The sequence below is a fragment of the Pongo pygmaeus genome, chromosome 18, assembly GCF_028885625.2.
Source record: "Pongo pygmaeus isolate AG05252 chromosome 18, NHGRI_mPonPyg2-v2.0_pri, whole genome shotgun sequence".
In the NCBI taxonomy this organism is placed as follows: Eukaryota; Metazoa; Chordata; class Mammalia; order Primates; family Hominidae; genus Pongo; species Pongo pygmaeus.
Window position 1 is genome coordinate 42,556,989 of NC_072391.2, and position 12,168 is coordinate 42,569,156.

Below are 12,168 nucleotides of genomic sequence, written 5' to 3' on the forward strand. Positions count from 1 at the left end.
CAGTGCCATCCTCTGCTAGACCTTAAAGATCTTCCAGCCTGAAGGAAAACTCTTGTACCTCTGCTTGCTCACCTCTCACACCAGATGTGCGGGTTCTCCACACCAAGTGGTTCTCCAGTTCTCTGGACACGGCAGAAGTTGAGGTGCTCCTCACCTCAAATGCCTCTCACTTCCCAGGTGACCCACAACTGCTGTCTGACTTGGCTGCACACTGGGCATTCCTACAGCCCCTGGTCAGTGTGATGTTCGCTGTAAAGCTTGATCAGGGGAGTGGGGTTGCAGTAGGAAAGTCTGCCTGGGAGTGACTGCGCAAAACAAATTGGCCAAGTGGAAGTGTTTTCTGGCCTTCCAGTCCACAGACATAATCTTCAGTGGGAATGAGCTGGGGAAAGGGGTGGTCAGTCTGAGATGCTTGTCTTTGAGGCCAGTTCTTTCTGACTTTCTGCTATTCATTAGCTGTTAAATGTGGTTTTAGTTTCACTGTTTCTACTTTGGGTGCTGATCTGGAGTGGTTGCTATGTTTTGTGTTCACCTGTCCTCCAGGTGCAGAAAGACTCAGGGTGGAATTTGACCAGCAGTGCTCCACAGAGAGGCGCCACGACCCTCTCACAATCATGGGTGGTGTTAACAGGATCGTCTCCGTGCAGTCAGGTAAGGACAGGAGGTTGAGCAGGGTACGATCTGCCCACCTGTGTCTCTGTAGACACAACCCTTCACATTTGTAGGACAGAATGCTGCTACTGTGTTCTCATGGAAGTTTTGAGGAAGTGACAATATGCTACTCAGCTGTGAAACACAGTGGGTTTGCTTGCCTCTTTCCCATACTTTTAAATACAGTAATTATCTGTGATGTGTGCACCACATCCCTGTCGGATGGGCCCTGTCTCACCAGACAGTTGTAGAAGGTGCTGGAGACGTGTGAGGTGCCAGGGCTCATGTGAGGTCATGGTTGGCATACTACAGAGTTTCTTCAAAGGGTTTGTTTCTTACTGGCTGCAGCAAGGGCATGGCCATGTGTGGAGTGACTTCTGTTTGTAGGTGGAAGCAGCCATGTGTCCGGCTTGTCTCTGCTGCTGGGCTCCATGAGGCCAGCGGGGACAGTTCAGGACGTCTTTGGGGGCTTGTGAAATGCTCTTTTACCAAGTATTTTAGAATTGGCAGTGCAGGGGTATGTGTATGCACCTTTTAAGACCTCTTTATCCGTCATCTCGGGTGTTTCCTGTAAAGGGCCAGGTAATGCAGCCTCTGTCATAACAACAGGCAGATTGGATGCCAGTGAAAGGGCATGGCTGTGTCCCAGGAAAACTTTATTCACACAGCGTTACTTAGTTAAGTAAAGCTTTGCATGAAGTGGTATGGTCCCAGTGGGCGTGGGTTTTTCTGGTGCTTTGACAGATGTCTGCCAGTGTAGTTTTCAGTAGTGTTGTTGGATGTGGCTGTATTTCTGCGTCCAGCAGAAAGCCCTTATGGGCCATCCCTGAGCTGCTGTCATATGGTCCTTCTGAAGCAGAAATCTGGCGGGGTTCTCTTGGCCTTCTGAGATGCTGTAATACGCTGCCGCTCTTGTCCACAGCAGCCAGGCCCTCTGCTCCCTCGAGGGCGGCCTCCTCTGGGCTGTGCTGAACCACACATATGGGCCTTTTGTTGGGAGAGCTAAGGTTCTTCCTTCTGCTGCCTGGTCACCTGGTTGCATCAGAGCTTTCCCGGGAAATGTCCCCATGGTCTCTGGCCTGGTGTGTGCTGGAGACCCGGAGGCCACTCACTGTATCCTGGCTGTGTGGGGTCATTTCCCCACTGGGTGGTGGCTTCTGCCAGGGCAGTGCCTGCCCGCCTGCCCTCAGTTTCCTGAGTACCTGGTACAGGGGCTGAATGCGTGTTTGCTGAAGAATGGTATGTATTAAAATGTGAATCCCAAGAGTGATGTGTCACTGTGCACTTCGGCTTGGGAGAGCTTGGATTGGAGGAACTTGCTGTTCACACATGACGGAAATTATTCTGCTTTGCATCTAAGGAGGTTTGTGTTGATTGGGTGATGGAGTGAAGCTAACCCCGGGGTGCACTTTCCTCCCCCAGGCCGAGAGTGGTCTGACTGGTCCAGCGAGCTGCACATCCCGGGAGATGAGTTAAAGTGGAAGTTCATCAGTGATGGGTCTGTGAATGGCTGGGGCTGGTGCTTCACCATCTATGCCATCATGCCAGCTGCTGGTAAGGGAGGGGCTTATGGCGATCAAGGTTAGATGACTGGCTGTGGATTGTTTCTGGAGCAACATGGACACGTGCACATTTCCACATAGTGCCTGACGGCCTGCCTTCTGCTGTGTTGGAGTGAGTCCTCTCACAGGCCACGCTGAGGCGTGGAACAGAACACAGAGAACTGTCCCAGCCATCCAGCTGTCAGGCTCACACTCCTCCTCACCTGGTGTGGAAGGAGTTGTTGCTGGTGCGATTCTTAGGCTTTTGGTTTACAGTGGAAGTGTGAGTGTGAAGAGCGAGGCTCACCGACTCACAGTGGCATGCATGGGCGCACCAGCTGTTGCCTTCTGGTGGGTGGGGCTGGGTGGAGCCACCCTTGTTCATTGACTTCTTATGGGGTGGTCCCTAGCTTATGAAACCCGGGGATGTTTACAGTGCTCATTCACAGGCCCTAAAGAACTCCTCTGTGACCGCTGCATCCTCTCCTGTCCATCCATGGACTTGATGACGTGTCTGTTAGACTTCCGACTCAACCTTGCCTCTAACAGAAGCATCATCCCTCGCATTGTAGCCTCGCTGGCAGCTTGTGCACAGCTGAGTGCCCTAGGTAAATGGCACAATTACAGTTACATCTGTCTTCCTACTTGGAAGGAACCATCAGACTTCTGATACTTTCTCTCTGCTCATTTCAGCAACCAGTCCCAGAATGTGGGCCCTTCAGAGATTGAGGAATCTGCTTACAACTGAATTGGGGCAATCAATTAACATAAATAGGCTGCTTGGAGAAAATGATGGGGAAACAAGAACTTTGGTATGGAGCATTCTAGTACAATTTCAAGATTTTTGACCCTTGGGGAATAAAATGTTGCTTAGTAGTCTAAACCTCTAAATCATTGAGAAGAGTTGGGGAATTTCACATAAGAAAAAGGAGGCCTTGGGCCAGGCACGGTAGCTCACACCTGTAATCCCAGCACTTTGGGAGGCCGAGGCGGGCAGATCACGAGGTCAGGAGATCGAGACCATCCTGGCTAACACAGTGAAACCCCGACTCTACTAAAAATACAAAAAATTAGATGGGCGTGGTGGCGAGCGCCTGTAGTCCCAGCTACTTGGGAGGTTGAGGTAGGAGAATCGCTTGAACCTGGGAGGTGGAGGTTGGATTGAGCCAAGATGGTGACATTGCACTCCAGCCTGGTGACAGAGCGAGACTCCGTCTCAAAAGAAAAGGAATAAGGAGGGCTTTGTCACAGCCAGACTTTTCGTATGTTGCAGTGTATACTGAGTTCAAGTTGGACTTTGATTTTGTAAAAATCTGTCTCGACAGCTGTGAACATAGGATTGTGTTGATTGGACTTGACAATGAGGCTAACTGATGGCCTCCCCTTTATTTTGCTGACTAAAGTAGTCCCTTTTGATCCTACCCATGGTGGAGACAGGTAGCATTTGTGGGCCAGAGAGGGGCTATTTCTCTGGAAGCGGATGTACTGAAATCAAGACCAAACATTCTGAGATGAGTCTTCAAACTCCTCTTTTTTATTTTAGTGTCTGTGTTCTTTTAGCTTTTTTCCTACTTGAGAATTTTGATAAGCTTTTTTTTTTTTAGAAGAAATAGTACCAACATAATAAAACATTTGACCATAGAAACAAATGGTCAGACTCCCACGCACCCTGGATTCCCATGATAGAATACTGTTCTGTTGTTTCTTAGAGTTTTACAGGGAGTGCTCTTGCTGCTTTGGTGAAAGGTCTTCCAGAAGCTTTGCAAAGGCAGTTTGAATATGAAGATCCTATTGTGAGGGTCGGCAAACAGCTGCTCCAGAGCCCATTCTTTAAGGTAATGTTTGACTTATTTTTTAAAGTGACAATAGAACTATTTGACTGAAAGAGCCACTGAGAGCTGTCATGTGCAGTGTGTGTGTTTTAGGCCTCTGAGGTCAGCTGTAGGTATTGCTGAAGTCAAATATGAAAAAATCTCAAGAAATAGTCATGTAATCTAAACCCTTAAACCACAAGCCTGTAACCATTAGCATGCCTTGAGATGCACAAGTGTTCTTGCCACCTGATGCAGGCAACAAGTGTTGTAGCAGTTGTGTGGCACGTGGCTAGGAACTGTCAGAGATAGCCACATCACTGATGGTGGCCGTATCCTTGCTGTGCCCATGGCAGTCATCCTGGAATAGGAGGTCCTACAGAAGGAGCCACAGAAACCTTGGCCTGTTCACTGCATTTCTGAGTGTCCCTGAGTTTGTCATTTTTCGTGCCTGCAGGTACTGGTAGCTCTTGCTTGTGACCTGGAGCTGGACACTCTGCCTTGCTGTGCCGAGATGCACAAGTGGGTCTGGTTCCAGAGGTACTGCATGGCCTCCCGCATTGCTGTGGCCCTGAACAAAAGAACACCGTTGCCCCGTCTGTTTCTTGATGAGGCATTGCATGATATTTTGGGATGCAAAAACATTCTTTATTTACCTATAGTGTAACAAGATGCCAATATTATGAGACACAGAAAAATTTTGCTTGCCAAGGAATATCAAAGAAAATAATACATAGGTGAAAATGAGTGAACTGACACTGTGAACTTCAGTTAAAGTTTGTTTTTAGTGAACTACAGATAGAATGATACTGTCTAGACATTTTTAATATGTTAGACCTGATGCAGTCATTATTGGTTTTGCCCATGAACCATAACATTGCAAAGTTGCTCTTCCCTTATCTTTTCAGGCAGGGATTCCTTCTGTCTTTCCTTAGTATTTATTTATTTTGTTTCAGATGAGTGTTTGATTTGTAACCTCATAATAATTTTGTTTAAGTGGCTAAGAAAATTCGTGAATTAATGGCAGACAATGAAAACACGGATGTTCTGCCTGAGAGCCATGACATTTTTAAAAGAGAGCAAGATGAACAACTTGTGCAGTGGATGAACCGGTTATTATATTAGAAACAAGCAGTAATGTCGATCGTGAGCGCGAGAGGCTGTATGCATTGTTCTTTCCCATGGCAAATGCTCACTTGATGTGTGTTGCAGGTGACCAGATGACTGGACTGTCTCTGCTGGTGGCAGTGGAACAATTTATGGATGGGGACATAATCATAGGGGCCAGCTCGGGGGCATTGAAAGCTCAAAAGTCAAAGTTCCCTCTCCCTGTGAAGCCCTTGCAACTCTCAGACCCATGCAGTTAATCAGAGGGGAACAGACTCTCTTTGCTGTGATGGCTGATGGGAAGGTAAGGGCGCTTGTTCTGTGTCACAGGGTCACTGAGCCTGAGGCAATTGTGGCTAAAGGTGCTGTGTGGTTCTTAGCACATGCAAGGATCTGCACTAAAATGTTTCTCAAGATTAATAGTACTATGTATGCATGAAGCAGGTAGAGTTTTAAGATATTTTTGTATAATCTTTAAATTAAAAAAAAAAATTAACATGGAGTTTTGCTCTTGTTGCCCAGCCTGGAGTGCAATGGCGCAATCTCAGCATACTGCAACCTCTGCCTCTTGGGTTCAAGTCATTCTCCTGCCTCAGCCTCCCGAGTAGCTGGGATTATAGGCGCCCGCCACCACACCTGGCTAACTTTTGTATTTTTAGTAGAGACAGGGTTTCACCATGTTGACCAGGCTGGTCTCGAATTCCTGACCTCAGGTGATCCGCCCACCTGGGCCTCCCAAAGTGCTGGGATTATAGGCATGAGCCACCACACCCGGCCAATTTTTTTTTTTTTAATTTTGAAAATACATCATGTATACAAAAGTATTACAATTTTTGTTTGTGCATCACTTGTTAGATGTATTTTTTCTTTGCTATTGTAAATACTATCATTTAAAAAATTTATTGCTGCTGGCCCAGTGCGGTGGCTCACACGTGTAATCCCAGCACTTTGGGAGCCCAGCGTGGGTGGATCACCTGATGTCAGGAGTTCAAGACCAGCCTGGCCAACATGGGGAACCCCATCTCTACTAAAAATACAAAAATAAGCCAGGCATGGTGATGTGTGCCTGTAATCCCAGCTACTTGGGAGGTTAAGGCAGGAGAATCACTCGAACCTGGGAGGCGGAGGTTGCAGCAAGCCACGATCACGCCACTGCACTCCAGCCTGGGCCACAGAGCAAGACTCTGTCACCAAAAAAAAAAAGAAAAAAAAAGATTGCCACTGATATATAGAAATATTGGATGTTTATATACTGACTTTATGTTTGGTGACCTACTTGACTGTCTCCATTCTAGTGTATCTGAAGATTTCTTATATCTTCTTTATAGAGTGCCGTAGTCTCTAAATGAATTCTGTTCCTTTCTTTCTAGCGTACCTCTCTTTTATTTTTCCCGTTTGTGTGAGAGAATGGGAGCTCATGGTGCGGGTTGGGGTTGCAGTGTGATTCTGGGTAGGAGTGGGCAGAGGCTCCTGCCTTGATCCAGACAAGCGGGCGCAGATGGAGCGTTCCCAGATGGAGCATTCCCTGGCTTCCAGTGGGGTTTGAGTAGAAGCCCTTGATCAGATTAGGCAAGTTTCCTTCTGTTTCTATTCATCAGTGGACACTGATTTTTGTTCAACACTCTTTCTATGTGTTTTGAAATGTTCTTTCATAGATGTTTTCTTTTTTTTTTTTTGACACAGAGTCTCACTCTGTCACCCAGGCTGGAGTGCAGTGGTGCAGTCTCGGCTCACTGCAACCTCCGCCTCCTGGGTTCAAGTGATTCTCCTACCTCAGCCTCCCGAGTAGCTGGGACAACAGGCAACTGCCACCATGCCTGGCTAATTTTTTTTTTTCTTTTTTTTTTTTTGTATTTTTAGTAGAGACGGGGTTTCGCAATATTGGTCAGGCTGGTCTTGAACTCCTGACCTTGTGATCCGCCCACCTCGGCCTCCCAAAGTGCTGGGATTACAGGCATGAGCCACCACGCCCGGCCGATGTTTTCTAATGGATTGGTATAGTCATTTGGATTAATTGGTTTTCTCATATTAAACAAACTTGCATTCTTTGGATAAATCTAGTTTGGTCAGGATATGTATCTGGTTTGTGTTTGTGATTGGTTTGTTTAGATTTTTGGGAGATCCTATTCGTGAGTGAGATACTCTCATGTAATGTTCTGTCTCACACACATTTATCATTTCATAGTTTCTCTGGGTCAGGACTCTGAATGCAGCATAGCTCTATCTAGCTCAGAATCAGCAGTCTGCAGTCATGTTAAGGCTGTCCAAGCAAGGAACCAGTCCCTTGTGGACCTTTGGGGTGAGACCTCAGTCCCTCATGAGCTGTTGGCAGAGCCTCCCCTCACTCAGTCCTTTGCCACCTGTCCTTAGAGCGTCTCACAGCGTGGCCAACTGACTGTCAGCGAGAGCAAGGGAGGTGCAGGAGGGAGCACCAGCAAGAGAGAGTGGAGCGAGACAGAGCCACGGTCCTGTGTAACTGAATCACAGAAGTGACCACACTCTATCATTCTTGCCCTATTCTGCTCATCAGAAGCAGGTCATTAAGTCCAGCCCACATTCAGGAAGAGGGAGCTGTAGGCATACTTGGAGGTATGCAGGCTTGGTTCTAAACCAACACAATAAAGCAAGTGTCTTCACAAAGCAAGTCACACAAATTTCTTGGTTTTCCAGTGGATATAAAAGTATGTGTATACTATAGTCTATTAAGTCACATCTTCAGGCTCCACTTCTAATTCTAGTTCTCTTGCTGTTTCCACCACATCTGAGTTCACTTCTTCCACTCGTCTCGAACCCCTCAATGTCATCCATTAGGGTTGGAATCCACTTCTTCCAAATCCCTGTTAATGTTGATATTTTCACCTCCTCCCATGAATCACAAATGTTCTTAATGGCATTTATAATGATGATGGCTTTCCAGAAGGTTTTCAATTTAGTTTGTCCACATCCATTAGAAGAATCACTGTCTATGGCAGCTAAAGCCTTATGAAATGTATTTCTTTGTTTTTTTTTCTCTTTTTTTGAGACAGTCTCGCTCTGTCACCCAGGCTGGAGTGCAGTGGCATGATCTCTGCTCACTACAACCTCTGCCTCCTGGGTTCACGCCATTCTCCTGCCTCAGCCTCCCAAGAAGCTGGGACTACAGGTGTCCGCCACCATGTCTGGCTAATTTTTTGTATTTTTTAGTAGAGACTGAAATGTATTTCTTAAATCACAAGATTTGAAAGTTGAAATTACTCCTTGATCCATGTGGCTGCAGAAAAGATGATGTGTTGGCAGGCATGAAAACAACTTTAATCTCTTTGTACATGTTCATCAGAGCTTTTAGGTGACTAGGTACATTGTCAATGAGCAGTAATATTTTGAAAGAAATCTTTTTTTCTGAGCAGTAGGCCTAAATAGTGGGCTTAAAATATTCAGTGAACCATGCTGTAAACAAATGTGCTGACTTCCAGGTTTTGTTCTATTTCTGGAGCACAGTCAGAGTGGTGTTAGCATAATTCTTAAGGGCCCTAAGATTTTCAGAATGGTCAATGAGCATTGACTTCAACGAGTTCAACTAATATAGTCACCAGCTACATTAGCCCCTCACAAAAGATTTGAAGCTTTGAAGGCAAACATTGACTTCTCCCTAGCTATGAAAGTCCTAGCTGGCATCTTCTTCTGATAGACGGTTGTTCCATCTACATTGAAAGCCTGTTGTTTAGTGTAGCCACCTTCATCACTAATCTTGGCTAGATCTTCTGGATAACTTGCTGCAGCTTCTACATCAGCACTTGCTACTTTCCCTTTCACTTTTATGTTATGAAGACAGCATCTTTCCTTAAACCTCAGGAACCAATCTCTGCTACCTTCAGACTTTCCTTCTGCAGCTTTCTCACCTCTTAGCCTTCATGGAATTGAAGAGTTAGAGCCTTGCTCTGGTTTAGGCTTTGGCTTAAGGGAATGTTGTGTCAGTTTTGATCTTCTGTCTATACCAGTCAGACATTCTCTATATCAGCCGTAAGACTGTTTTGCATTCTTATGATTTGTGTGTTTACTAGAGTTGCACTTAATTGTGCTTCAAGAACTTTTTCTTGGATAACTGGTGCAAGAGGCCTAGCTTTCAGCCTGTCTTGGCTTTCAAAGTGCCTTCCTCATTACTCTTAATCATTTCTAGCTTTTGACTTAAGTGAGAAATATGCAACTCTTCCTTTCACTTGAACTCTTAGAGGCTACTGTAGGGTTATTAAGTGGCCTAATTTCAATAAGTTGTGTCTGAGAAACACAATAGGGAGCCCTGAGGAGAGGGAGAGAGATGGGAGAACACTAGCTGACGGAGCAGTGAGAACATACATAACATTTATCATTTAAGTTCACTGTCTTCTATGGGTGTGGTTTTTGGTGCCTCAAAACAAGTACAACAGTAACATCAAACATTACTGATCACAGATCATCATAACAGAAAATAATAATGAAAAAGTTTAAAATATTGCAAGAATTATCAAAACGTGACATAGAGACAGTAAATCAGCACATGCTGGTGGAAAATGGCGCTGATAGACTTGATCAGTGTAGAGTTGACACAGATCTTCGGTTTATAAAAAACAGTATCTGTGAGGTACAGTAAAGTGAGGCACAGTCAAATGGGATGTGCCTGTATACAGGAGCATGCATATTTGGAAGCAGGGGTCATTGTGAACCGTGTCAGAGGCAGACTGCTAGCATAGGTGTCGAAGTGGTCTAGCCTCATAAAAAGGTTTGAGGGCCAGGCGCCTTGGCTCACGTCTGTAATCCCAGCACTTTGGGAGGCAGAGGCAGGTGGATCACGAGGTCAGGAGATTGAGACCATCCTGGCTAACACGGTAAAACCCCATCTCCACTAAAAATACAAAAAATTAGCCAGGCGTGGTGGTGGGCGCCTGTAGTCCCAGATGCTCTGGAGGCTAAGGCAGGAGAATGGTGTGAACCCAGGAGGTGGAGCTTGCAGTGAGCCAAGATCACGCCACTGCACTCCAGCCTGGATGACAGAGTGAAACTCTGTCTCAAAAAAAAAAAAAAAAAAGTTTGAAATATAGCCCCTCTTTGACAATTCTCAGGAGAATTCTGTTTCTTTTCATTGTTTCTCTGGTTATTTTAACATATGTACTTAAAAACCTAAAGTTAATTAGTATTTCTCCTCTCCTCCCAATCAGTGACCCCTTGTTACCCAGTGTTTGGGTTCTAGCCTATTCCCCTCTGCCATAGACATTATTATTGTTGTTTTGGTTGTTTTATATGGACGTGGTTTTTTTTGGAGTTAGCCAAATGTTGCACATCTTTGCTTACTATCATTTCTTACCTTCATTTTTTACGTCTCAGATCTTATAAAATCATTTCCTTCTCCTTTAGCATATCTTTCTCAATTTACTTTAGTGAAATTCTTTCATTGGTTAATTCTGATTGTTTGTTTCAAAATATCTTTATTTTGTCCTTTTTCTAGGATGGGGGTTGGTAAGCACTTTCTGTAAAGGGCACAATAGTATTTTCAGCTTTGGGCCGTATGGTCTCTGTTGCAACTACAAAAGCAGCCATGGACATGTTATAAATGAGTGGGTGTGGCTGTGTTCCCATAAAACTTCATTTACAGAAACAAATGATGGGCCTGGTTTGGCCCATGGGCCATAATTTGCCAACTTCTGTTGTAGTTATGAATTCTCAGGGACAAGCCTCTGTCTCCCAGTCAGTGCTGAGGCTGAGAAGGGCAGCCTTCTGTGTTGTTCTTATTTCTTATTCACAGTCACTGAGGGGCAACCCTTTGGAGCCTCACTTTCTACAGGAAGTCCTTGGAGGCGCGCCGCATTACCTTGCACCCTGTGCACCAGAGAGCCTCAGACCCTTCCCACCAGAAACTGGCTTTGGGGGTGGGGCTAGTTTATCCACCTGAGTTTGGGTTTCACTTCCTGCGTTCGCCCTTGTGGCTTCCTTACTATTATGTCAGTGCAGCAGCACGTTTGAAAGGTGTCTAAAACAGCATGGAACAGCATTTAAGTTTTTATCAGGAGAGATGTTTGCCTTCATTTGGAAAATGGCAGTCTGATTGTGTGTGTCTGTTTTTTTAAATTAATCATGTTTTTTAAAAAAATAATCATAGATGTTTTGTGTCCTAAAACATTCCCACTTAGATGGAAAAATAAAAGCGTTTTTTCCTGTGTGGTTTATATGCTGCCCTGCTGAAATATTAAAATGTGTTTGTGTTCTTTTATGGGTATGTTTTTGTGGCTGTTATTGTCAGAGATTTGCATATAGTAGATAATTAAATTGTTTTTTGCTTTTCTTGGTGTTAATTGTAGTTGGTATTCTAGACAAAAATGGAGGAGCTTCCAGGGAGAAGACTTTATTTGCAGAATAAGTTTTCTGAATTTGGAATTTCTAATAGTCGTGTTTCTATTTCACTTCTAGAACTTTGATAGAGCATGCATAAAGGCATAAACATTCCTGTGACTTTTAACTTTAAATTTTACTTCTATGTGGTAAAAATGTCAAAAGCATGGATTAGGTTTATGAATTACTAAATTTAGGGGATATTGAGATTAAAAACTGATGTTACTATTGTTTTTTCTTTTATTAGCTGTATGCCACTGGGTATGGTGCAGGTGGCAGACTAGGCATTGGAGGGACAGAGTCGGTGTCTACCCCAACATTGCTTGAACCCATTCAGCATGTGTTTATTAAGAAAGTAGCTATGAACTCGGGAGCAAAGCACTGCCTTCCATGTCTTCAGAAGGAGAAGTTTACTCTTGGGGTGAGGCAGAAGATGGGAAGTTGGGGCATGGCAACAGAAGGTATGATGTGAAAAAATTATTTCAACATTCTATTTCTCTTTGTTTTTGTTTCTTTTAATGCTGCTACAATTTATTGGCACTTTGTTTTTCAAGGCAACATTTATAATAATCTGCTCAAACTAAATAATGTTAATGACTCATTTCGCAGAAATAGTTTTATGTTCCAATATGAAGGCTTACCCATATGACTCCTCCGTTGAAAGGAAAAAAAGTCAATTCTGTGTTTTTGATGACAAGTACTAAGTAAGTTTTTTTTTG

At 44.5% G+C, this 12,168-nt stretch overlaps 1 protein-coding gene across 1 annotated transcript in view; it reads left to right on the plus strand.

The window, feature by feature from the left end:
- Window positions 1–12,168, plus strand: part of LOC129015139 (E3 ubiquitin-protein ligase HERC2-like) — a 97,291-nt gene that overhangs the window by 68,603 nt on the left and 16,520 nt on the right. The window contains 10 exon segments of the mRNA XM_063654288.1: window positions 544–651; window positions 2,074–2,205; window positions 2,642–2,800; window positions 2,886–3,004; window positions 3,902–4,027; window positions 4,461–4,614; window positions 4,998–5,115; window positions 5,216–5,414; window positions 11,697–11,835; window positions 11,838–11,910. Of these exon segments, the coding sequence (XP_063510358.1) occupies window positions 544–651; window positions 2,074–2,205; window positions 2,642–2,800; window positions 2,886–3,004; window positions 3,902–4,027; window positions 4,461–4,614; window positions 4,998–5,115; window positions 5,216–5,414; window positions 11,697–11,835; window positions 11,838–11,910 (1,327 nt within the window).